This window comes from Corvus kubaryi, unplaced genomic scaffold (genome assembly GCF_017639235.1).
Source record: "Corvus kubaryi isolate FWS band 111438036 unplaced genomic scaffold, C.kubaryi_AGA036_p1.0 37398, whole genome shotgun sequence".
In the NCBI taxonomy this organism is placed as follows: Eukaryota; Metazoa; Chordata; class Aves; order Passeriformes; family Corvidae; genus Corvus; species Corvus kubaryi.
The window spans coordinates 6,533,579-6,560,695 of record NW_024581137.1 but is presented as its reverse complement, the minus strand read 5'-3'; the positions used below and the strand labels follow the sequence as shown (position 1 = coordinate 6,560,695).

Here is a 27,117-nt window from a genome sequence, read left to right as displayed (position 1 = left end):
GGTGGTGCGGCTGTCCCCGCCCGGCGCCCCGGGGGAGGTGCCGGGCTGGGCCGAGCCACGCCACGCCACGCCGGCCCGGGGCGAGGGCCGTGGCCGCCGCGCTGTGAGTACGGGCTGCGGCGGCTGGAGAAAGGCGGCGGCCCCGGGTGAGGGAGCGGGGTCGGGAGCCCCCGGAGAGGCGAGGCGAGACCGGGCACATCGCGTCCTGGCAGTGAATGGGGGACAGGGAGAACAGGAGGGACAAAGGCCGGCGTCCCGCACCCGCCCACTCCGCGGGGGCTGGCGTGTGGGCGGAGGGCGAGACCGGGGGGCGGCCGGGGGGCCGGGCCGGGCTGGGGGCGAGCGCTGAGGGCGCCATGCCCTCACCCGAGATGGCGGCGCGGCCTCCTCGGCGCGGCGAACACGTGATGGCGGAGCGGCGGGAGGAGAGGGCCGGGCCGCGGGCGGGAGGGCGGCCGGTGCCGCCGGTCCCCGCCCAGGGGAGATCGGGCCCTGGGGCGAAGGCAAGGGCCTGTGTCTGACCTTGCGGTTGATAGTGGATCCCCCGCGCAGTTGTTGTCCTGAAAAAGTAGTTGCGTCTGTGGTTATATTGTCACTGCAACCCTTGATTTACTCTCTGTCTTGAAGCCTGTGTGAGTAGGAGTTGTAGCTGCTGTGGGGAGAGGTGCCCCGTTACTAATCGATAGGTTTACTCATTGCATTACATGCAAGGATAAGCTTGTGGCAGTGGCGAAGACTTCGAGGGGGAAAGGCTGATTTCTCCGGGCTCCTGGGACCCTGAAGAGAGTTAGTAGGTCATGTTGGAAGGATCAGGATTCTTGGCTGTGAAGAAGCAGGAGGAGATGTTGCTGATGCTGGATGTGGACCAGGCCAGTAGCCGTTAATGCTGGCCGTGTTTCCACTTGGACATGGGGCCAGCGAGGTTCCCACTGTTTGAAGGCAGGCCCCTGATTTGCACTGGCAAAGCCTGTTGTAGGACCAGGCTGTGTCCTGTTGCTCTTCAGTTGGAGTTTCATTTATCTTGTCCTTTAATACCAGTTTACTTCAACATGCAGGTTAGGTAAGAATTATAGGAAAAATTACAGTGTTTATACTTGTAGTCGGAAGTCAAAATTGATTAATTTCACTATTCATAGTGGTTACTGCCTTAAATATGCTATTGTTTGGTGTAGTATGAATCCTACATTTTTCAAAGACAGCACATATTCAGTGAAGGAATTCCTACCGTACTTTCCTCAAGGAAGGCCTACTAAAGTAATGCAGATGTGAAAGAATAGATTTATCAGATACAACTCAGTAAGTCTTGTAGTAGAATTAGAAAACATAGCAATTTCAAGATTGTCCTGACACTAGAATTGTTACTCATAGTCTGTCACGAGGCTGTGTAATAGAAACACACAATGGTTTGGGTTGGAAGGGACATTAAAGATCATCTAGTTCCAACCCCCTTGCTGTGGGCTGGGACACTTTTTACTATGGGGCCTTTTACTAGACCAGGTTGCTCCAAGCCTTATCCAACCTGACCTTGACCTTAACCGCTTCCAGGGATGGGCCATCCACAATTTCTCTCGGCAGGCTGTCCCAGTGCATCACCACCCTCTTGAAGGGTTCATCCACTAAGTTGAACAGTGCAAGTTGAAAGCTGGGTATCTATAAGCATGATGAGTAGCTTTTAATTTTAATGCTAAGTGTGATAAGAGGGAGAGGTAAGATTTGCTTACGGTATGAACTGTATTTTTAACTTTGCTCTGGTTGTCAGCTTTTGCAAATGAGCTGTGAGAGTTAACATCCATCTCAGTGACTGGCTGAGTGAAGGGCTCTTATGTGACGGGTGGGGGGAAACCACAAACTTGAAAGGTCTTGTGTGGAGACTTTGAGTGCTGCTGTTCTTCCTAGCTGAGAACTGGGATCTTCTGAGGCTGTAGGTTGGATCTCTAAAGGTGAAGGAAAGAAATTGAACTCATCACTGGGACTTTGTGTTGAGGTTCCAGTTGCTTGTGCTTTACAATAGCTGTTGCACTAAGTCTACTGCAAGGCTTGAGTGTATACTGTTAGAAAGAACTCTTTTGACTGTCTTTTTTCTTGGCCATGCAATAACAATTTTCTCCTTTGTTCTCACTTGACAGGAATAATGTTTCCAACATGTCTGTGCAGTCGCTGCTTTGTGAAAGAATTGCTGTTGCCAAAGACTTGATTAAGAGAGCGGAAGCCCTTTCCAAGTCCCAGAAAAGGAGAATAGAAGGTGGGGCAAAGCTATGTAGCAAACTGAAGGCTGAGCTAAACTTCCTGCACAAGGTGGAGGCAGGGAAAGTGGCCATTAAAGAATCCCATTTGCAGAGTACAAACCTTACCCACCTCCAAGCCATTATTCAGTCAGCAGAGCACCTGGAGGACGTTGTCAGTGTCCTCCATGTCTTTGCTTATGAGGACAGGTTTGGAGACAAACAGACGCTGGTGGTAGATGTTGTTGCAAACGGAGGTCACACGTGGGTGAAGGCCATTGGTCGTAAAGCTGAGGCCCTGCATAACATCTGGCTGGGAAGAGGCCAGTATGGTGACAAAAGTGTCATTGAGCAGGCAGAGGACTTCCTGCAAGCAAGCCGTCAGCAGCCAGTGGAGTACAGCAATCCCCACATCATCTTTGCATTCTACAACAGTGTGTCCAGTCCTATGGCAGAGAGGCTGAAGGAGATGGGAATATCTGTGAGAGGAGACATTGTTGCTGTAAACTCACTGGTAGAACCATCTGCAGAAAACGAGCATCTTAACCCCAGTGAATCAGATGAAGAAGGCCCTGAACTCCTGCAGGTGACCAGAGTAGATCGGGAGAATTTAGTGGCCAGCATTGCTTTCCCTACCCAGATCAAAGTAAACGTCTGCAATAGAGTTAATTTGGACATCACTACCTTAATAACCTATGTCTCTGCGCTGAGCTATGGTGGCTGCTACTTCGTCTTCAAAGAAAAAGTGCTGACAGAGCAAGCAGCCCAAGAAAGAAGGGAAAGAGTCCTGCCTCAGATGAGGGAGTTCATGGAGGGAAAAGAGCTCTTTGCTTGTGAATCTGCTGTCAGAGATTTTCAATCCATCTTGGAAACACTGGGAGGACCTGGGGAGAAAGAGCGAGCTGCATTGCTTGTTAAAAGAATTAATGTGGTGCCCGATCAGCCGTCTGACCGTGCCTTAGGACTAGTGGCTAGTTCAAAAATCAACAGCCGCTCTCTAACCATTTTTGGGACAGGGGACACTTTAAAAGCCATCACCATGACTGCAAATAGTGGCTTTGTGAGGGCAGCGGCAAACCAAGGTGTCAGGTTCAGTGTTTTTGTCCATCAGCCACGAGCATTGACAGAAAGCAAAGAATCTTCTGCCACGCCTTTACCAAAGAGCTGCCCATCTGATAATGGACTATAAGTCATTAAATGAGTTAGTAATGGAAATACTACAGGTATTGCAGTGGGAGGCATATGGAGAAACCGAAGAATCATAGCAATACAGTTTTGGGTGTGTATCAGTGATGACAGGAACTAGCAGTGGAAGAGCTCCTCAAGGAATTTGTCTTATCTTTACTCCTTCCTTGGGGTTATTTTTTGTCCAGCTGACCATTAATTTATTCACTAAAGTAATAAGAATTCTATGAAAATTGTTAACTGGCTTACAATGTATTAATTGTATCCATCCCCATTAAAAAATTCAGTTAAAGCACAGTTACTGATGTGCCCTTGTCATTTTTGTCCTCTTCAGAGAGGTAAAATTCATCATCTTAGATGAACTTTGGGCTTGATTTTCATGGGACTTAACTCTTTCTTTCCCCTATTCTATTCAACTTAATTTTTGGTTAATTCAGAGAGACCTTGTGCAGAGACCTGTGCCTTTTTGGGAGTGTGATGTTTCATGAAGATGTGACTACTAGCCATGAATAGAAATCAACTTAAGCCTTCCTTGCATTACTGAAAGGAACCTCTGTATGTATACCATGGTTAGACTGAATTGGGAAACAGCTTTAAAATTCCTGGGAAAATGAGGAAATTGGACTTTATTTGCATTAATATGTTGTGACTCAGGCTAAACTGGACAGCCAGTGGTAGCAGACCAAGGAGGCAGATCTACTTTTCTTGTAGCCTTTGTCCAAATGCAAAATCTTGCTGGTTGTAAAGCCCAACTCAAGGCTGATGGCAACAGAATCCTAAACTGAGCCAGCACCCACATAGTTTTTGATATTAGTGTGCTCTTTGCTGAGGACTCATGGTGAATCTGGCTTCGTTGCATGTGGATTACCTGAAACAAAGCCTCAGTGAGGTGCTTCAGTGTTGGTGTGATGGAGGAGGAGATTTGCAGGGTATGTTCTTAAATCCTAGTTTGGTCTGTAGTAGAGAGAAGCCTTTTTGCTGGTGGTGTAATTGCTCTTTTTATTCAAAGATTAGAATAAACAACAATTTCTTCTGGTTTTGTTTGGTTTTTTTTTTTTTTTTTTTTCTTTGCCCAGGAAAGATTTGCCGTTGTAGGAGTCTTTCTCATGTTTTTTTTTTCTGAATGCTGTAATGGCAGCAAGCACTTCCTGTTTGGAATTAATTTTCATCAGTTTCCTAGTGGAAAATTTTGAGATGTCAGAGTGAAGCTCTGGGTCCCAAGCTATACATTTTTATCAGGTCAGTGAAAGAGATACCCACTGAATATTTTATAGGCTGTTGTTCAACACAATTGCATTATTATGGAGCTTATAGTTCAAGCAAAGAACATTATCTTGCCTCTTGCCACTCCAGTCTAAATTTCTCCCTACAGTACAATGTATCTGCAGTGCTGCCCTCAGCTCAACCCATTTCTTTCTGGTCCCCAGTATGATGCAACGATACTGGAATGCCAGCAAGACCACTCTATGCCTTGTCCAGCTGAGTAAGCTGAACTCCAAGGGGCAGAAGAGTACTTCTTGTTGGTGGGATTCTTGCTCTGAAGAGTAAGATGTTAGGAGCTTTCACTGGTAACTACATGCTGCATAGCTTTACCTGAAACTTTTAGCAATGTGGAGGGCAGTCTGTTTGCTACGCTCCCCATTTGCTCTGGGTCCCTGAAGTAGTTAATGAAGTTTAATTAAGATGGGTGGGACTGGATTTTGGGTTTTGCTGCTTCAACATCCAGTTTCTCAGTTCCTCTTTGGTGAGTTCTAACAAAACATCTAGCTTGTTCCTACAAATAGCTAGATTTCATTGCACTAACACAGTGTAATGAAACCTCATGGCAGGATTCATCCCCCGCTATATCCATTAATTTTCTTTAAAGTTCTTCTGAAGGGAAAGGAGGACCAACACAATGAAACAGTATCAGTAATATGTTGACTGTGCTGCAGAAATGCAAGTCTGCCTTAGTTAACAGCACAAGTTTCACCATGCAGGTTCTTGGGGAGGTAGTAATTTATCATGGTGTGATGGATTTACCAGAGCACAACCAGAGATGTCTCTGAAGTGTTACAAACAGCTGGAAGGAAAGCGCCTTTCATTTCTGCCATGAGAGCTCTTACTCTGGACACCTGTGTGATGTCTTTCCTCTGCAGTAGGTGTGGGAATAGGGGTTGGGGAGGCCATCTGTCAGAGAAAAAGAACTGTGTGTTTCAAATCTGTGTTTCTGTTTTGTATCACGTGTCCTGAAAAAGGGTACAGGAAACCTCCTAGTTAATAATTTATGAGCAAATAACCTTGGAGAGAGGGGTTCTTGTTTACAGCTCAGAGCTGTAAGAGTTGAGGTTCCAAAACACCGCCTACAATTTCATAGAATCACAAATTGTTAAGGGGTTGGAATGAACCTTAAAGATCATCTAGAACCAACCCTGCCTACCATGAGCAGGGATACTTCCCACTAGACCAGGTTGCTCAAGGCTTTATCCATCCTGGCCTTGAACACTGCCAGGGTTGGGGCATCCACAGCCTCCTTGGACAACCTGTTCCAGTGTCTCACCACACTTGCAGTAAAAAATTTCTTCCTAATATTTAACCTAAATTTCCCCTCTTTCAATTTGTACCCATTGCTCCTTGTCCTGTCACTACAGTTCCTGATGAAGAGTCCCTCTCCAGCTTCCCTGTAGGTCCCTTTCAGATACTGGAAGTTTGCCATGAGGTCTCCATGCAACCTTCTCTTCTCCAGGCTGAACGGCCTCAGCTTTCTCAGCCTGTGTTCATAGGGAAGGTGCTCCAGTCATCTCACAAACTTCATGGCCCTCCTCGGGACTTGCTCCAACAGTTTCATGTCCTTTTCATTTTGGGGACACCAGAACTGTGTAGAGTACTTCAGGTGGGATCTCACATGAACAGAGTAGAGGGGCAGAATCCCCTCCTTTTACCTGCTGGCCACCCTCCTTGTGATGCAGCCCAGGATTTGATTGGCTTTCTGGGCTGTGAGCACACACAGCTGGCTCATGTCGAGTTTTTCATCACCTGTCAGCTCCAAGTCTTTCTCCTCAGGGCTGCTCTCAATCACTTCTCTGCCCAACCCGTTGGTGTGTCTGGGATTGCCGTGACCTGGATGTAGGACCTTGCGCTTTGCTCTGTTGAACTTCATGAGGTTTGCATCGGCCCCTGGATGGTATTATCCTTTCCCTCCATTGTGTCAACCGCACCACAGAGCTTGGTGTTGTCAGCAAATCTGCTGAGGGTGCACTTGGTCACCCCTGTCCGCGTTGCCAACAAAGATGTTGAATAGCATCAGCCCCAGTACCAGTCTCTGAGGGACACCACTCATCACTGATCTCCATGTGGAGCCATTGACCACAGCTCTTTGTGTGTGGCCATCCAGCCCATTCTTTATCCACCGAGTGGTCCACCCATCAAATCTCTGTCTCTCCAATCTGGAGACAAGGATGTCGTGCAGGAGTGTGAAACACTTTGCATTATGTCCAGGTAGACAATGTCAGTTGCTCTGCCCCTGTCCACCAACACTGTAGCTGTGTCACAGAAGGACACCAGATTTGTCAGGCATGATTGTCCGCTTGTAAAACCATTTTGGCTGTTACCAGCCACCTCCTTGTTAGCCAGGTGCCTTAGCATGCTTTCCAGTAGAATCTGCTCAGTGACCTTGCCTGGCACAGAGGTGAGACTGACTGGTCTGTACTTCCCTGAGTCTTCCACTTTCTCCTTTATAAAAATGGGGTTACATTTCCCTTTTTCCGGTCATCAGGGACTTCACCTGACTGCCATGATTTTTCAAAATGATGGATCGTAGCTCAGCAACTTTGTCTGCCAGCTCCCTCAGGACCCACAGATGAGCCTCATTGGGTCCCATGGACTTGTGCACATTCAGGTTCCTTAGATGGTCTCGAACCTGATCCTCTCTTACAGGGGGCTCAGGATCTTTATCCTCCCAGTCCATCCATCTGCTTTTCTCAACTTGGGTGGTGTGGCTGGAGCACTTGCCATTGAAGACAGAGGCACAGAAGTTGTTGAGAACCCCAGCCTTCTCTTTGTCCTTCTGGAGAGGGCCGACATTACCCTGGTCTTTCTTTTGCTTGCTTGCTTGTATCTATAGAAGCCCTTCCCATTATCCTTAATATCCCTGGCCAGACACAATTCCAACTGGGCCTTGGCTTCTCTAACCTTGTCCCTAGCTTCCTGTACAATTTTCCTCTTCATTTCAGGCCCTCTCTCCTCGTTCGCACTTTCTGAAAGCTGCTTTTTTCGCTTTGAGTTTGCACAGCAGCTCCTTATCCACCCATAGAGGCCTCCTGGCATTTTTGCTCAGTCTCCCCTTTGTTGAGATATCTTGCTCCTGAGCTTGGAGGAGGTGATCCTTGAAATTAAGCCAGCATTCTTGAACCCCTCTGCCTTCCAGGGCTCTATCCAATGGGACTCTACCAAATAGGTCCTTGAAGAGGCCAAAGTTTGCTCTCCTGAAGTCCAGGGCAGTGAGCTTGCTGCCTGCCCTCCTCACTGTCCTCAGGATCATAAACACCATCTCCTGGTCACTGCAGCCAAGGCTGCCTTAAAGCACTACATTCCCCATGAGCTCCTTTCTCTTGGTGAGCACAAGGTCCAGTATGGCGCCAAAGATACCTTTTTCATCAAGTGGATCTCATCATCCCCCAGTAAACCAGGCTTGGCAAAGTGAGTCCCGTGAGTCTGAGTAACCAAAACCCTGACTAGGACACCATTGCTCTTGGCCATTTGTTGATCTGCCAGATTCGTCTGGATATTTCAAGTCCCTCTCCTTTGACCTGGAGGATTCATGAAAAACCTACTTGAACTCCAGGGTCCTTTGCTATCTCTCCCAGGACTCTGTAGTCCCTCTTAGTCCTTCCCAGACTGGTGCCAGCTGTATCACTGGCTCCCCGATGGAACACTATTAGTGGGTAATAGTCTGTGTTTGCGTAGGCTTGGGAGCTTCTCAGTAACGTCCCAGATCCAGGCTCCTGGAAGGCTGCACACCTCCCTTGAGAGTGGGTCAGGCCAACAGGTGAGTGCCTGTGTACCTCATAAAGTGGAATCACCCCATGCAACCACCTGCCACCTTTTCTTGGTTGAACTAGTTGTTAATTTCTTTATTTGTGGAACAGGTTGGGCTGCTCCAGTTAGCTCCAGTTGTCTGAGGTCCATCTGGATCATGAAGTTCCTTTTCCCAGTGGCTTTTGGCTGAGTTGAAGCCATAGTTAACCCTCTTCTAGTTTGATGGGTGATGACTCACTCGCTAAGTTTTGTGCCTTACCTTTGCACCCTGCCCATGAAAACAGTCCCTTGTGCTCCTTGGAGGTGCTTAAATCTCCCTTGGATGCTCCTGGCAATGCCCCCTCCTTGCCAGTGATTTATCACTGATTAATCTGTTTTACAGTATTACAGGATATAGTCAAAGCTAGGTGCATGGTAACAGTGCACTTATGCATGGCAATTCATTATGGCCTTTTAATCCTTTGCATTTAAATTAATTTGCTCACAGCCTTTTTACCCTGATGAAGGCTTTGAATGAGTAAATGGGAGACAGCTGCTTCATTCCATTTCTTGCAGTGACTCTAAAGAAGTGTGTTTCCATCATTTTCCTTTTATTCCATTCAGCAATCTTGAATATCCTCTTGGGCACCCTCTAAAGAAGTTTCTCCAAGCCACAGGTGAGAGGGCAGCGACCTGCATTTTAAGATGGTAGGTGACCCAGAGGAAGAAGTGAAAAGCAAATGACCTCTGTGTTCCTGGAATCAGAATTGGCTGACCTGTTTGCAGTATTCCTTCGCTGCAGCTGCTACAGAGCTGGCTGACTTGTTTTGCAGTGACACTTTTGTGTGACCACTAAGTACAACTCTGTTTAAAATCCTCTGTATCTGGGGCCATCGTGTGGTGATTTTCTTCATTACGAGTCCTTTTTGACCAACATGGTATTTGTTATTGAATCAATTTTCTTTCTTTTACTAATTTCTGCCAATCATATAGGCAATATTTTAGGAATAGTAAACCCTTTCTGCATGCCACTGGGCAACTTGAGGCTTTTATTGTTATTTTCTGTCTCTATGTTGCATCTTGCAATGAAAAACTCAGAATGTGGATGTTCTTTGTTTTTTTTCATAGTGTTTTTTTGCTTATTAGTCAATCAGAAGTGTACTGTTGACAGATTCTAAAGATTGTTTTATAAGACGAAAGAATGCTGGCTTCAAACAAAATGTGTTTTGATTGTAATATTAGGTGGCTTTTATATTGCCTTTGAATATACTGGTGATCTATCCATATAAATCAGTGTTCTGGTTTGGTGCATTTAGATATCTTTTACTTAATTTCACAAATAATGGATTAGGTGTTGAACTTCCCTAATTTATGACTTTGCAAATGAGTAATTAGAAGATGGAAAATTATGTCTGAAATTAAGTTGAAAAAATGGAAGTCCAAGACTGCTTTTCCTTTCTTCCAAGATCACACAACTGCTTTGTCTATGCTACACCAGGTACTAGAGGATACAGAGATGTCTCACTTGCTGCTATGGATTTTCTTTGAGTTTTTTTTAGTGGTAATTTTCTGCATGAAGTTCCTTGGAAAAGATGGATTCCTAAATTGTTTTTGGGAACCTTTTTCTTCTGACACTTTTAATTTATTTTAGATTCTTTCTGCATGGTCTCTGAGGAGAGAGAACATCTCTGTTCTGTGCAGCACTCAGCCTGCTCTCTTTGCTCCAACCGTAAGAATAGCAAACAAGAAATGCTGCAATTGATGCCAGGCAGTAGGAAGCACTTGGATATTATATGAAAAATAAATTGGTAAGTAAAGTTTTTAATACATTCATGTTTCTGCGTATGTTCTTTACTTGCTGTTGTTCTGGCTGACAAAACTTGTAGATCAATGATTTATTTGCCATTGTACCTGCAAGCCATGAAGACACTTAGATAGTTTTTGCATGTTTGTAGCCACAGCTGTTTAAAAAGAGTGGTTTGTGTTTCAAACTGTCCCTGTCATCTGAGGATACCTTCAGCAGATGTAAAGCATTCTGCTGAAGTCGGCTGGAGCCTGTCTGAAAATGCATTCACAACCCTGCTTCTAGTTCCTGCAAACTGAAAGCAGGCTTGGTCATAACAGAAATAAAACAAGAAAACACAAGCATCAGTTGTATAAAATATGTTTGAGAGGAGACATAAAAAAAAATACTCTAAAATCCCTAAAATCTTTTAAATCATTTTTGTTGAAGTGGACCAAGGAAAGGATTTACAATAATGATGAAGCATGTACTTGCGATGACATTCTTTATTTCAGGTTATTATGCAAGCAAAACAGCACAGGTCAACTGTTACCTAATTAATCTGGTAAACTAAGCAAGAATTAGATGGGGTTCTGGAACTGAAGGCTATGGTAACGGTTTTCCTGCAAGATGTAGTTCTGGGAACAGCTCTGCCATCTAGCTTGCAACAGGAGCCTCATATGTGTTCTTGGTGGTGAAATCACCTCTGTAGGTAAGTGGGTGTTGCTTTTTCATCGAGTTTTAATGTTGCAATTTACTCTAGAGCAAAAACAAAGAGAGTGAATGTCAAATGACTACACTGCTCAGAATTGTGACTTTGGGGCTTTGCAAGTTGTTCCCTATGAATGGCACGGAAATTAAGATTGTTCCTACATAAACTATTGTAAAGAATAAGCAAAAAAAGACCCCTCCTAACACCTTCATTATTCCATTGTGTAAATTTAAATAATCCTCACTTATAATGTCTTGCAGGTGAGTGATCCTTACATGTAATGCAATTTGTAATATGAAATAATATAATAAAAAGACCCCAAAGCAAACCTCAAACCAACAAAATAAGAAATCCCCACAAAATCCCCAAAATAATGAACATCTGATAATGAAACTGTGCCCCTTTATTTATCAAGGAGACTGAATACATGATAAAGCAGCTCAGTGTGGTAATGAGAAATATGGAATTACAGGCCACAGAAGTTTATACTGTGTAGGTACCAAAATCCTCCTCAGGTCTTTCTTCTGTAGGGATTAATTTGGCCCATCTTTATGGAGATGGTGTTCACCAGAGTGAAATGTCACTCAGACGTACCACAGGCCTTCATAACTATGAAACTGGACCATATAAATATGTTTTCATTTTTGGTGTGGTTAGGTTTTTGTTTTTTTCCTTGCATTAGAAATGTGCATTATGAACCAGCATTAACTATATCCACACGAGAAACCTCTTCCAGGTCAGGGGAGGTCTGACCTCTTTGCTTCACATACAATTGTAAAATGCACTCATCCATAATAACACAATTTGTCTCAAGGAGTGTCATCTTCCTCTCAGTTGCAGCAATTTATTTATGTTTTGGAATGAGGAGAGGCTAGATATCTGGCATGCCATGTATCCTGCCAAAAAACAGACTACAAGGAAAAGCAGCGTTTTGATTCAACCTGCTGCCTTAGTGCAGGAAAGGTGGAAACATTGGAGTAACAAAACTGAGATATCAATAATGTGGGCAATCAAAGACAAAATGGGTCTTACCGGGCATTTCAGTGGATGACTCCTGGGTTGGTTCTTGGCTTGGCTCCACACTCGGCTTAGGTGTAGAGTCAGTACTTGACTCTCCGCTCAGCTCCCAAGTGGTCTGTTCACCTTCTTGCACTCCATTGTTCCCAGCTTGCTCTGTGCCATTCTCCTTATGCGAGTCTTCACTGTAGTCCGGGGGCAGCTCTGTGCTTGGTTGCGTGCTGAAATCTCTGCTTTGCTCCACACTTGTTGCCTCAAGCACTGGGGTAATAGGGGTACAAACAAATAAAGTGAAAGGAATTTACAGGATGAGGAGCATGGTTTGAAAAGTTATTTCTAGGGATATCCAAAAATGTGCTCAGTTCTTTTTACGGATCAGAGATCCCAAGTAGGAGTTTAGGGAGGGGGAGAAAAGTAACTCTAAGACTAAGTACAATATGAATGTGAATCTTACTTAAATTGACAAAGCTGGATTTGCCAATACGTTGTTGACTCACCTTGTGCCTTTAGTTGATCCACCAGGATCAGAATCAGCAGTGCTGAAAGGACTGTCCTCTTTTTCAGCATGGTCACCTAAATGCCACGTAAAGAACAAGCCTTTGGAGCAAAACTTGAAATGTGTGGCAGACAGAAAGCCCATGGTATTTAAAGGCAAGCTCCTACATCTGTGCGCTTTGACATCTGCCTGAAAATAGCAGGTTACAAAACCAACATCAAATTACCTTCTCAAAACAAATGTAGGATCTGTCAGAGACTGTAATCAGGCAATTCCTGCCCTTTGCTTCAGGGTGAGATAACCTTTGCTGCAAGCAGTAAAGGACTTTGGGGGCAGAGAGGTGGGACAGTGGTGGCCCAAACTGCAGTAGCATTGATAGTGATGTCACTGTGTGCCTCTGGCAATGCTGGTTTCTCCAGGCAATTGATCCTGTTGGTTTTGAATGAGGGTCTTCAAAAATCCTTTGATATGATACTTGACAGATTGAATATTCCTTGTGGGTAACAGGTGAAAGGTGAGGTGTGACTAAAAAATGTCCACCTGGCTTCTGTGTTGTAAGGAAATAGTAACTGTGAAAGAACTGTGATGTTTTGATCAAGCATTTCATTGGGAAGACTTCCTTTTTCATTGTTGAAAACTTGTGTGTTTATGTGTGTGTTGTTCAGCCTGTGATATCTCAGTCCCATAATGATGCACTTGAAAGGTTTGGACAGCACCAGACAAGTCTAAGGAGGACCTGTTTCTTGTGTGCAGTTTAACCAGCAAAGCACAATTGTTGTTCCAAGGGCCATTTCTGATGCAGAGAGGTTGCTCTGATCATGTTCATGCAGTTCAGTTCCCCACGACCTTCCCCCTCCAGGGAAGTGGGTCATGACCAGACAGTCAGAGGCTGTGGCAATTGTAACCAGGTAAGTTATGTTTTGGGGTCTGCTGAGGGAGTAGTGGGCCTCAGGGCTGTGGGAGCAACTCTCTGTGTTGCAGATAGAGAACTGCAGGCCTGGTTCTGTATATTACACTTGTATGGGTGAGTGGTGTAATTGCTGCAACTAGCAATTCTGCAGTAATTAGCAGAATTAGGTTAATGTCAAATCAACGTAAAAGAATTCAGAAGCGGACTCTGTAAGATTTCCCCCCACCCTGTTTCCCTGATTTCACTTGTTTAATATTGCATCAACTTAGTTTTTCAGCACAGTGTTTCTTTTAAGTTGCTTCTACCTCTAGGGTTTGCCTGAGGCTTTATTCTTCTAATCAAGCTTTTTATGCTGCAACAGAAGAATTTTATTATTTCTTGAAAAGAAAAAGAAATACTGATGCCCATGAACACCTACCAGTACATGGCTGCTGCAGATTTCTCCTGTGTTACTGGTTTCAATTGAAAGTTGATGTGTAACATCATCTTTTTTTCAAATGTGGAAGAATTTTTGTTCAGTATGGAAGAACTTTTTGCCGACTCACCTATAAGAGGTAACAATATGATGCGCAGGTCAGAAATCTGCAGATAACTATCTGCAGTGACCAAGATTTCTCAGTGTAGACCAAGAATTCTTGTTTTTCATTCTTGGAAATGTTTTTCCTACACAGTTTTCATGAGGTACTTGGGCCTGCTAGTTGTGAAGGAAGTGTAAATAAATATGTTGCAGAAATTGTTATTCCTAATGAGTTACTACTGTACAAAGAAAGAGGAATTGCCATGTTACTCCCTCAGAAGATCTCTAATTTGGTTTTGAAATATTTATCTTCCCTTTTAATGAGGCTCATTGAGCACAGTTGCTCATCTTGCTCTTTCCAGGTTCTTCTGTTCATTTCATTGTTATGGTTTCTAAACATTTGAAGCAATGAATTTAAATTTTTTAAGGCAGGGTTTCAGGGTAGTTGTTTGGAGACAAAGTTAGTTTCACTGTTTTTTAACTGCTCCCAGTCACATTGTTAAGGGGAAATCTCAAAAAGTAGTAACAAAGGTATACATTTTGAGTAGGATTTCTTACTGTTTGAAGTTTTGGGGTTTTTTAGAATTAATACAGAGCCTGTCACTATTCAGTATCTTCAGTGCTCTGAAGGTAAAACAGTTAACATTACTGAAGGAATCCTCAGATGAGGTGAGAATCCTGTGGAATAAGTAATGGTGAGGACAGAGGTGTGTTACAGGTTTATTGCTTTTAGCTGCAATTTTTTCAATGCACCCTGGCCAGCAAGGCAAGTTACATGTGCAGCATAAGGGAATAAAAGCCATACTTAAGCAGTGAAGGCTGCACCTGGAAATATCTTGCTCCAACTGTTCCTGTCCCCAGATTCTTGAATGTGGCCCTCAGGCCAAATACTAACGTCTATTACAGAATATAACCAAGCTAGAGAGGGTAAAGAAATAAACCATAAATGTTGGAAAAAATCCTCCCTATGAAGGGACAAATCTTTTCAGATATCAAGTCTGTTTATTTTATCAAAAAGGATACAGGAGGGACTTATGTTTTGTCATTTCATAAAGGGAGAAAAAAACCCCAAAAAGCTAGGTCCTAAAGCAGTCATTAATGGCATGGATGGAGGCATAGCCAGAGACTGTGGCTTGGTGCCAAAGCAAAATTAATGATTTAGGTACTAGTCACTGGATTTACTATGAGGGAACTGAGTGGTATTGAAAAACCTGGTGGTTTAAAAAAAAACCCCTAGGTATGACTATCTAATGGTTCCTCTTAGCCTTGTTGTCTTTTGAGTCTCAATTGTCCAGACTGATACTGGACTCCTAGGAAGAAGCAAATATGGAGATGGATCACCACCTTCCTCTGTGAGGTGGTGGAAGATACTTGGTCTCACTGTTAAAATGCAAGAAGGTTGCAGCATTTGTTGCATATTGGTTACAAATGGGCAGTTTGTACAAACTGTTCATACACCATGTCTGCCTCATTCATGTGCAGAAGATGGAAAGCTGTGCAAGTGTCCACTTGTCTTTAGTCAGGGCAATAGGAGTGAACTCCACCTTACCTGAATTAGAGTTTTGAAGGATATCTGATAGAAACCTGACAGTGACTGAAACTCTCTGCTGATACCTGGAGTATGACAGGTTGTGATGCCACTGTGTCAAACCATTTCTGTGGAGGAACAACTTCACTTGTTCTCAGTACCTATGTGGTCCAGGTGCCTAGGTTGACATGGAGACTGGCAACTGGGTCTCCAGCAGGTGTGGAACAAGCAATTCTTCCTTCATATGCTTCTGTGCCTGTGCAATGGCTGGATGTAGGAACTTGTTTTGCATTGTAATGACTGAGTGCAGGAACTCCAAAGATGTGCTGTGAAGGCAAGCAGAGTGCTGGGAAGTTTTGACAGCAAGTGATGGTAACTGAATGTGATATGTCGCCGCCCTTCCCGCTCACCTCCAAATTCAGAAATACAGTGCAGGGTATTTAATAAAAGTGTTTTTATGTTCTAAGAATATTGTGAATAACTGATACTAAAATAATTTTTAAAAACTTATTTCCTTTCTTCCCTTGCAGATGTTTTTTATATTTCTTCCACTTGAAAGCAAGCCAGAGTCATGAAATGAAGCTCAGTGAAGCTAGGATCAAAGCAAGGGACACTGTCAGATGGTGGGGGAACTAGTTGTCAGAAGTTTGCACAGTTTGCGTATAAAATTATGAATAAATAACTTGGGACATGGAAGCAACATCCACACCAAAAGTTCCTCAGATGGAAAATAGGATCATAGGCTAATTCAGCTTGGAAGGAATTGCAGGGGATCTCTAGTCCGATATCCCACTGAAAGCAGGTCACCTGGCTCATACCATTTTACTCAGAACTTTATTCAGTCTGGTTCTGAAAGCCTCCAAGGACAGTGTCTGCTAAACCTCTCTGGGCAACTTGCTCCTATTCTTGACAGTCCTCATAGTGAAAAAGTGCTTCCTTATGTTCCCTCTGAACATTCCTTGTTTCATCTTATGCTTGTTGTCTCTTATCCTCACATCCTTATCCTCTTACCCTTTTGTCAAGCATGGCTTTTGGAAACCTTCATAAATAGCTGGAAAGTGAGAGAATATGTCAGTTGGGGGCTGACATATTACATGTGTTTATGTGCATAAAATAGAAAGACTTTCTCTGAATTCTGACTTTTCTCTGGGCATCAACTTTTGCAAATAGGGCACTAGGTTAGGTGGATCCTTGGTTAGACTGGGTTATGTTAACAGTATCCTTTGTTGGACTACTGTAGGGGAGGGAAGGATCTTGATTCTAATTTGAGTCTCTGAAACAGGTGCAGAACACTTAAAAAATTTGCTGTTTGAAGAATAAGCAAATTCTTATAATGTTGTGTTTTAGGGTTAGTTTTGATTTTTTTTGTGATTTTTATTTTTGCATCTTACCAAAGGAGGTCATTTGGAAAATTGTTTAATTTAGAGAAGCAGACTCAGTGCTAAGGAGCTGTGAGATTAGGTTGCACAACACTAGACAGAAACTACTGTTTTAAAAACAAGCTACTTTTTTTTTGTTAGCAGCAAGGACCGGACATTCTGGAAAGGTGAAGGATGCCAAGACTAGAGCATTCTTTTCTTGTGAGTTGATGCCTAGGGCATCTTGTGGCAGATATAACTATTCATGTTTTGGGAAAAGTTTTGTTCCTTCAGGTACTTAATTTTTGTTTTGCAAAGAGTTCTCTTCTTTTTCATGGAGATTAGCTTGAAAGAAAAGTCGAAGATTCTAGTCAAAGATTCTAGTCAAATTCCCCAGGCGAAAAAGAAGAGTTTTTTGTACTTTGCTTAATGTTTAATGTTTCAGAAGGCTTTTTGGATCTAATTGTTTGATTGTTTCTTTTGGTTTGCCAATAAGACAAATTTTGGCATTTTTTGGAGAATCTGAGAAAAAAAATAAAGTCAGGATCTTTTGTGTATAGATAAAGGTAGGCTAAGTTGCGTATCAGGAGCTCTAAATACAAAGGTTTGAAATAGTTTTTTTCTTGATTCAGGTTTTGTGATTCAGGCCAGACTTTCAGCACTACTTGGAATACAGACACTTTTCTTTCTCCCCAGAAGTCCAATGTAGTTTTTAAGGTAAATACGTTTTTATCACTTCATAGCTGGGGATACTGAGGCACAGACAAGACTATGAGACTGACTGAGTGATAACCTGCAGCCTCTCAGGGACATCTCAAAATAAAGTATTTATTTCAGGTTTTCCAGAGATGCGGGGGGAGGAGGAGCCATGAAGAGGAGGTGAAGGAGGTCGAGAGAGAGAAAGATGTTATGGAAAGTTAAGATACCTTTGGTGGGTCAGGAGGAATTGGTGTTTTGGGTGTGCGCTCTTTGTAGGCTGGTAGAATAACTCAGGGATGGTGAAGTTGAAACAGGTCCTGCTGTCCTCAGTTGAGCCCCGCACAAAGCTGAGAACCACTTTTATTGGAGGGGGTGTGAAGAAGCCGTTTTGTAAACTCTTACTGGACAATTTTCCCACTGAGATCCCTTCTTTCTTGCTGTCATTAATTATGTGCTTAGGAAGCCTAAACCCCATGTTTGTTTCTGCTCACTGTGGGTGTTATTTGGGTTGTCTCATTCTCTCCAGTAACATTAGGTGCTTTTGGAATCCTGTTATGTGTTTTGGCTTATTAAGTCTGATGACAGTGCTTTACATAAGCTAGTGATGGAAAAATGAATGATAGTTGAGAAATTAATCCATTATGTGTGATGAATAACAAGGTGGAGAGTTGATCTTTGCAGAAAAGCTGTCAGAAGTCACCTGTTTTATGTGTCTTCATTTCTAAAAACATTTCAGAGCTGACTCTGATGCTTGACTGACTAAATCAACCCACAGGTTCATTGTGTTAAGAATATCCAACTGCTCAAGTAAGGCAGCTTTAAGCCACTTCTTTGTGCAGAAGAGAACGATTTGATTCTGTTTTGCTTAAATGATCATCTCCTAGGAGTGGTTCATGCAACTTCCACAGAGAATTGTGCTCTCTATTTCACACTCAGGTAGTCATTAGGTAATGTAACCTAATATAATATTATTAAGTGAATGTAATGAAAATACTGTAGATAAATAAGAGGCAGCTCCTCTAAAGCTGTAAGGACTGAGGAGACAGTTTATATCTTGTCTTTTCTGCTAAGTCCTTCAGTTTATAAGAATATGGTAAACTGGGAGCTCTCTGAAGCTGTGCAGCCCTTGGTTCCTCTGTAGAAAGTTTCCACACTGCTTAAGCACTTCACTTTGACATCCTGTTAGTTGTACCAACTGAAGGAGTGAAGATAAGACAGAGCACATAAATCTTTACTTTTCCTGTTCTTTATTGAGGGTACTCTAATTTTGGCCACGTTAATTTGGATGTAAATTTGAATTCTTGCATGTGAACTGATATAAAAGCCTTTACAGAAGCTCCTGTTTAATTTCGAGAGGTGGAATTTGCCACAACTTAAATTCAGACTGTAATATGACTTCCATGGATTGAACCTGGGTAAAGTGATAAAAGATTACTCAACCAGCTGAACTAACAAAGCAGAAATGCCACCCAGGAAGTCTTGATTTTCTCTCCCCTTCTGCTTTGTCCCTGTAGTTTCTCTTCTGGTACCAGTGGTGCTTAACTGCTTTCTGGGATGCTGATTCAACCTGCTGATGTGCCAGAAAACTTTCTTTTCCTACTATACTGAAGAATTAAGATACCTCAGTAGATGTTAAGTGAACAGGAGGTGATACATAGAAACAGTGGAAACACAGGGCCAAGAACAGAGTATGTCAGTGGCTGCTGGTCCCCTCAGCTGATCTCATCTGGTAGCTCCATCACTCTCTTGAAAGTCATAAATTGAAATGGTGGGTTGTAGTTACTTTTTCTCTATGTAAGAATAAATTAGCAGTAACTAGTCCAAATGGAGCTGATGTGGTAGCAGTTTCAGGCTAGACACAGTAGAGCTGTCTCAGAAGACCCCCCTGCAAATTCTGGCACTAGTGGACTTGGCACCACCAGACAGGGCTGTGGATTGTGGTGTTACAGCTCAGAAGTGCACTTTGGGCTTCCCCCCAAGCCTTGTTGATTTTAATGGAAATTCTCATGCCACCCCAGCCTTGTCCATAGTTACTGACAGTGACAGGGATTGACATTTGAGACCAGGCAGGAATGCATGAGCCAGCAAAGCAGATGTGCAGTTTGTAGTGGTGTTCTGCTGAGAAAAGACAAACGGGATTAGCTGCTAGTTTGTTTAGTAGGAGATGCAGGCTTGCTTTTATCAAGACAATATTTTCCAGTGTATTCTTGTTCCACGTCCTTTTATGTCGCAACATCATCATGTCCTTTCAGTCTTTCCTTTCTGCATGTCTTTCTCCTGCCATTCTTTTCTAAATGCATGTTTGTCACTATTTCGTAAGACAGCTTTAGTCTCCCTTCCATGGAGGTTCATCTGAAAGAGTTCAGGAGGGAAGGAGCTCACCTGAACTTTGCCAGGAAGGAGTGGATAGAAGCGTTTTCTTATCTGTAAAAGTTCAGCCTCTCAGCTTTCTGCCAGAGGGCAAAGATGCTTGCTCAGAGATAATGTGACCCTGCTCAACTGTTGGAAACTGTGGTTTGCCAAGTAGCATACTTGACTCCATATGTCATGGCTTCCCATTGCCTGTGGGAACTTTTCTGAAATGGAGTGCCTTGTGTAGGTAAAGATCAATGGAAAAACAGGTGCGAGAGCAGCACAGATACCAGAGCTCACTTGCTTTGTCAAGGGTGTTCACTGTAGTATCCCAATTTCAGCAGGTTCTTGAGAAAATGGGAAAGCACTTTAAAAATGGTTTGTGAGCATCATAATAAAGTCATGGATTTCATGAACATCTTTCTTATACCAGGGAAGCATGTTCTATTATGAATTGTTTTTTCTTCTTTAGGATTCAGTATTTCTAAAGCTAGTCAAAGACATGTTATCAACTTCAATAAGAGCAGCTGTGAGGAGTGCTAGAGTTCATATCTTCTGCCTTTTTGAATCTTATATGAGTGAAGGAGTCATCTTCCTTTCCTTCTGGAATGTTCCTCTTCAGGTTAATATCACACCAGTAAATTGGGTTCATCCAGCTCTTTTGATTCTCTGTGAATACCTGTTTGGTATGCGCCTTTGCTCTGACTTCATACCTTCATTCTTATCACTCTTGGTAAGTTTTCCATATCAACAGCCCTTGAGCACAGCAGCTGTTGGATCAAGCAAGAGCTTTCCTTAGCATTCTGATTATTCTCTTAGATGTGGGCTTGGATATTCATGGATTCAACTCAGTTTGCAGTTATGGTATGTGCTGTTTTTCTTTGTGAACTGGATGGATATGAAGGATGTTTAGCCAGTCAAATGGAAAGGGATTATGTGATTCGATGGGAATAACTGGGGGCTGGATGCAGTGATCCAAAATAACTCTTCCAACTTTCCCTTTGCCTGCTTCCTTTCTGAGACAGAGCAAGGTAGGCAAAAATGAATGTTTCAGAATTTCTTCCTCTTGTAATTTTTACTACTTATGTCCTGTATTCAGATGATTTCCATTTCTCCTCAGTCTGCGCACAGAGAAATAGAAATGGAGTTTTCACAGGGGCAGGATTACATTCTACAGCCTGATCTAAATTCCAGTGGCATCAAGAAGGGTCTGTCTGTCTCTAGGCCCATCTTGTTCTCCATTGTTTGGTTAGGTTAGTTTCCCTATATAACAGCCTGAAGCCAGGGATGGAAATAATGGTCAGCTTGGCACCGTGGTGCAGCTCCTAGGTGGTTCATACTACTGGGCAATGTATATGCCTCTCAACTTCCTTTAGGCTCCTAGAATTTGATATTGAAGTTTCTATTATACCTCTGTTTTAGTCTGTGGTTACTTCTTAAATGCAACATAAATTCACATAGATTCCAGCACATCCCCAAGCCTTGTTTTCACCGTCTAAGCTTGCCTCTGTAACATTTGGCTGGCTATACCGTCAGACAAGCCAGGGGAACTATTTTGCTGAAAACAAAAAGGGTGATTTCTGCTGGATATTTTTCCAGTCCTGGTTCATGGTGCAGCTGTGTGAATATCCAAAGGGAAAGGATAGTATTGACAGTAGCAGGGCAGAGCTGTGGAGGGTGGACTACACTGTTCAGCAGTGATCTGGCTTTATTTTGTGACTTTAAAAGCACCTGAGTTGCAATGAAGATTGAGGCACGCAAAGCAGAACGGATGCCAGAAATGGAGGCAGAGCTGGCCTTTCCCTTGTCAACAAAGGAGCTATTTGTAACACAAGATGCTGACTCCCACCTGGGAGACGGGAAATTCTGGTCTTACGAAGCATGCCTGCTACTTAGTAGGTAAAGCTGCTGTGATTTATGGCCAACCAAAAAGGTGCTGTTAGCGTGGCAACTGGGATTTCTGTTGAGAGAGAAAAAAAGGGACTGTATTAAAGAAGAAATATTCTTTGAGTTAGAAGTAGGTGCCAGATGATTGGCTAGCAGAGCTGTGGTTATCTGCTTCTTATCTTGGGGCTAGAAGCTGAGCCCCTGTAATGCCATGTTCATCTAATGCAGGTGTAAGTACTTTATAAGAAAATCCTGATGGAATCTGCTCTTTGTGAGGTACTGAAAGAGTTAAGAGAAAACTTAATCTCTGCTCAGCCTAGCAGCATCCAGTTCAGAAGATAAAAGCATGCTTCAGCGTGAACAGCCTACAAAATGTATTGTTTAATGCCAATTGTCATTAAGAATTTATTTTCAAATATGTTTTGCAGTTTGCTCATGCTGAAAGGTCCTTTTATCTTTGTAAATGCCAGACCGTGGGACTGAGCAAAATAGGTAGCTTTCCTTTTAAATAAAGTGGAAAATATTGGAGCAAGATTATATCTGTCACAGATTATAATATTTATATATATTTTTCAGCAAACTGAAATTCCCCAAGGACTGTCAGATTTGCATGAAGTCTCAGAGTCCTGGATTTTGCATCTGGGTATGTGATCGCCTTAATGGAAGACCAAGCTGTTTGCATTTGCTCTACCAACAGTCAGGTGGACTTGGTCACATGAACGTAGAAGCCAGTCTAAAGCTGTTTATAAGGATGATACTTTAGGTAACACAGTGAGTGCGCGTGTCATGGCTCAGCCTGACACTTAGGTTCAAACTTGGCAGTCCTGGCCACATCTGTTATGATTTGTTAGCAACCTCTTGATTAGGAGCTAAGTACCATAGCTAGCTGTAGCCTGCACTCCAGAGAACTCCCTGAGTTCTGCCATTTTCTGGACAGCATCAATTACTTTACATGCTTAAAATACTGTGAATCCTGTCTCTTCTGGAAAATGATGAATTCCTTTATTTCTTTCTTGGAAATTCCAGAGGAAATGTAAAACTCCATTCAATAAGTTTTGTTTTGTTTTGTGTTGTTTTTACTTTTTTCTGGTACTGTGCTGACCTCTAGAGAAATAAAGCTTGTTAACCATTTAGAAGTGGAACTGATGTTTTGGATGTAGGACTTGCTGAGGTGTTTTAACCGTTAAACAGTTCGCATTCTAGTAGAGCTCAAAAAGCCCTATTTAAAATCTGTATAAAATATTGTTTGAATTTATCCTTCATTATTGATTTCACAAAATATATCCCAAGCACTTGGGCACTGTCATGGAACTCAGGGTTTGGTCTGATAGGATGTTTGTAAGCAAATACAACTGCTCCCAAAAAGGGCAGTCCTGCTTTCCCTGTTTCCTGTCATCAGAGGTATGTTTCTTCCTTTGCCTTAGGGCAGGGGTGTCTGATCCTTTACTGAAACTATTCAGAGAGCTAAACAGAGAGAAGGCTGCCAGTGCCAAGGAGATCCTGGGAGCACACAGGTAAGGCAGAGACTGCTTCTGCCAAAAGGGACAGCAGCCAGCCCTGAAGTCGTGTGGCACTGAGAGACAAATTGGCATGTTGCAAATATTTTCATGATATGCTGGAGGACTCCCACAAAACAGTGAGGAATACTGCGGAAAAGCCTGTTAGGATTTGTAATTCTGTGCTTAGATCAGCAGGGGGAAGGTATGCTCTTAATACTATAAACTGAATAATAATGGTAAAACCAAATAGCCATTCTCTAGTTCAGCCATCCATCATGGACTCTGGATGAAGCAGCAGACTTAGGTTATATTGGCACGTGGCTCAGAGGACCTGTATAAATATTGCACAGGAAATCAAATCTGCCACTTCCTAAAGGAGAAGTAGTGGACTATGCAATGTTCACAGCAATATTTGAATGTAATTTTGTGTGTAGGACAGACACGATAGATGTCCAGATGTATGACAGATGTCCAGAGGCCTGTATCTTTTGACGGTGATAAGCATGTAGAGCATAGGAGAGGGAAAAGTCTTCCCAGATCTCTGGCTTTCTGTTGTCCCAGTGGCCTGCTCTACTCTGCTGAAGTATATGAGGAAAGAGCAGAAAGGAGTCTCTAAGCAACAGACAGGACAAAGCCACGGGCCAGTGTGTACCAGGAGGTGGTGATGGTGATGGGAGAAGAGTAACGTGGGAAATTAGGAACTATTGGTAAGGGTTGTTGTAGGAGGGTACAACAGAAGAAATTAAGAAAGTGTTACAAGGACAGTACAGGAATCCACCTGGAGGCATGTGTGGAATTGGACATCACCATTAATAGCTGTAGGAGGAAGGAGGACGTGTGAAGAGATTAGAATGGAATACCAACCTCTCACTGGCATGTGTTCTCACAGGTAATGGGAACTTTGCAAGGAATAAGGCACAGCTCGACAGCTCTTCTTGCAGCTAATAGGACCTTTTTGCCAGCCTGAGTTTTTTTCCAGGAATTGCTTGACACCATGTTCTCGAAAGAGGTTTGTCTGAGTGTTACAGAATGAAGCTCCTGTGTTTCTCTGAGGTATAAGGATGGTAAAAATCTAATGAATATGGTATGGGATTTTCTCGTGTCAGTGCCTTGGCCATTTGTGGGGAAGGGCAGGAGGAAAGCAGTATAATAGATTCCCAGAGAGGTAATGTGGGATGTGTATTGTTATTGAAAACCTGGTTTCTTGTTGCAAGCTCAGTTTGGTCAGAAGTCGAAACTACCAGCAGAGAGGGGTATTGAATATGAGGAATTCCCTTGATGCCTACTGTGAGGTATTTCCAGGCACTGCCAGCAGCCAGGCTGACCTGAGATACAGATGGAGGCAGATGTCCTGGGCGAAAACAAATGTAGACTGTCCTCTCAGATATTCTCGTGGGATAGTTAAACATGACTTAAGCCTGTTCTATTGTTTTTAATAGTTCTGGGGGTTTTTTTAATGCTGTATGTCACTGGGCTTGTCAAATAGCTGAAGTTGTCATAGCTCTGGAGTGAGCCAAGTGCAGGGCTCACATATCCCAGGCAGATACTAAAACACAGGAGGACTGTGGCCTGAAGCACTGGGGAATGTTGATAGTGTTGAGCAACTCTGCATCAAGGAAAGGTGAACACAAAGCCTTACCAAAGATAAATTAGGGTGCACTAGAAGAGACTAAAAACTTTTTTTTCTCGACAGCAGTCTGTTGTAATACCACCAAGTTATATTTGAAAATGAACTTCTTACTTTATTTGCAGCACTTAAGTAAGAAAACAGCAGGGCTTTTTATTTGTTTGTTAGAATATTCTCTTGGAATCAAGATGTTCTTATAACGCTGATCAAATTTGTGGTGATCTTTCTCCTGGCAAAGCTGAGTAATAGCAGTTTAGTGTACATCACAACTTTTCTCCTTCTATATTCTGACAATAGTAAGTATTAAAAAAAAAATGCAACACCATCCCAAAACTACAGGGCAATTCATTCCAGAGCTATAGCTGTCCCATTCAGCAGAAGGGAGGTTCTTGTCTCTATTTTTTAATCTAATTTTTTTTTTTTTTTTTTTTAGTGCTGGAAGTTGTGGGGACCTCTTATCCCAAACATCAATTTCTGCATAAGCTTGATGTAGCTATGTTCCAGTGGATACTTTTTTATGGCCCGTTCTTTGAGTGTAGACTCAGTTTAAGGGTTGTAGCTCCACAGAGAGCACTGAGCTTGTTCCGAAGAAGCCTGTGCTTTGTTTCCTGGCTTTCCATCCAATCTGCTGCTTGGCACTAAGCATCTCACTTCTGTTCTTCCTCATACCCCTTACATATCTCATCTTCAAGAATGACAAATGCTTGGGCTGGTGCACTTTCTTTCAATGTAGCTGCAGATCACCCAGGGCAGGGAGGAGTCACCTGGTGTCAGCTGGGGCTTTGCGAGTTGGTGGTTCCCCAAATGAGCTCTGAGGGCCTGTTGGTGGGTCTGGGAGCTCACTGTAAATGGCCTGTGGATATTATGGGCCCCAAATGTTGACTGGCCTGATTGTTGTTTTCTAAGAATCTGCAGGGGAAAAAAGCCAGGGGATAGCTGGTCTAGATGAATGTGGTCTTGTGGGCAGTAGCAACATTAGAAGGCAGAGGCCTGCCATATATCAGTGTAGAATTCTCTGATAAAGGGATGATAGCTTTTGTCATGTCCTTGCTTTCAAATTTAAGCTCTTTACTTCAAACTGGATTATTATTCTATTGAAACAAAATGCACACTTTGCAATAATTCTTTATAATCAGAGATATCTGATGCTTTTTCACTAAGCCATACATATTATTATTACTATTATTTAATTTTCAGCAAAACTCCGAGTTTTGTTTGCATTCCTATCCTTTTCTGAAATAAAGAATTCCCCTGTGGCCATAATAACAGTCTGTAGCATAGTCTTATAGATATATTTGCACTGGGGTATAAAACTCAGGCTGTATTAAAGAAAAATCTGCCTTGAAGCAGGTTTCTGCCTGAAAAGGTTGTTCTCTTTAGGAAATGTAAATTAATCAAAGCTGCAGTTTCAGTTTCTTGCAGTCCCACCTGCCATTCAGGAAGTGTCTGTTTTCAGATGGAATTCCTATGGGGGAGGAAATTCTCCACAGATTAGGAAGGATTTTTCATGTAAGACTATTTTGATTTGTATAAGGGACTAAAACGCTATTTTTCATGTCACTGGAGAACTTCTAGCCAAACAGATATTTTCTTTTTGAGCTGCTTAAACTTGAAGGTATTCTTGTTCAGAAGTAGAGTTCCTAGGAGTTGTTGCAACAAAGACTATTTCTTAATGATGTAATTATCCAAAAGCTGCATTTAGATAGACAGAAAAATAAAGACTCATAAGCTAAAGTAAACCCTTATCCTTGTGCCTAGGACATCTGTTAACTTAAATATACAAATTAAAAACCACAGTGTCAGCTCCCTTTGTCTCTGGCAGGTCTGTGGGGCAGATGAAGTCAGATGTGCTACCCAAAGTCCAGAGCCCCACAGTGATCTGGGCAGAGGCACTGTTTGACTATGAGAGTGCATAGATACTCTCTCCCTGATCTGGTTTCTAGTTGGAAACACCTTTCAGTTGCATTGGAAAAAATAAACAGGTTGAGAGTTTGGGAAATATGCTTCAATCAAAATCCAGAAGAGGGAGCCCTCCATCAAAATAAGGCTCTGAACTGGATCACGACCAAGATTCACAAAAGTTTCCACTTTCTCATCCACCTGCTTATAAATCACTTGGTGGAATTTCTTGCCTGTCTGCCTATTCTTTAAAGCCTAACAGCTCACAGTTTCTAGCTTTAAACAATATCATTCAATAACTGACATGCATGTGTGAGATTTTTTAAAAAACTCTGGCTGGACATAACATATATGGAATTCAGCCCCTATAAAAGAAGGGCTTCCATTATCCTGCAAAGCAAAACAACTTTTTAATGCCATACTTAGTGTAT

At 42.7% G+C, this 27,117-nt stretch overlaps 1 protein-coding gene and 1 long non-coding RNA gene across 6 annotated transcripts in view; both read left to right on the top strand.

Moving 5' to 3' along the window:
- Positions 1 to 3,704, top strand: CUNH7orf25 (chromosome unknown C7orf25 homolog). 3 transcript variants are annotated; one of them, XM_042043176.1, is made up of 2 exons: positions 1 to 103; positions 2,127 to 3,704. In XM_042043176.1, exon 2 carries the CDS (start codon positions 2,143 to 2,145, stop codon positions 3,409 to 3,411), a length of 1,269 nt encoding a protein of 422 aa, XP_041899110.1. In that variant the 5' UTR covers positions 1 to 103; positions 2,127 to 2,142; the 3' UTR covers positions 3,412 to 3,704. The 3 variants fall into 3 exon arrangements, with proteins under 3 accessions (XP_041899110.1, XP_041899109.1, XP_041899108.1); XM_042043175.1 differs by having other exon boundaries at positions 39 to 146; XM_042043174.1 differs by lacking the exon at positions 1 to 103 and adding an exon at positions 458 to 1,060.
- Positions 3,705 to 10,057: 6,353 nt separating this feature from the next.
- The window catches only part of LOC121671796, a 35,125-nt gene continuing 18,065 nt past the window's right edge, over positions 10,058 to 27,117 (top strand). For 2 of the 3 annotated variants that reach the window (XR_006018613.1, XR_006018611.1), the window contains exon 1: positions 10,058 to 10,210. This is a non-coding gene — a long non-coding RNA (uncharacterized LOC121671796). Of the gene's footprint in view, positions 10,211 to 10,700; positions 10,898 to 27,117 lie in introns of all 3 variants that reach the window. The other variant, XR_006018612.1, reaches the window with a different exon arrangement.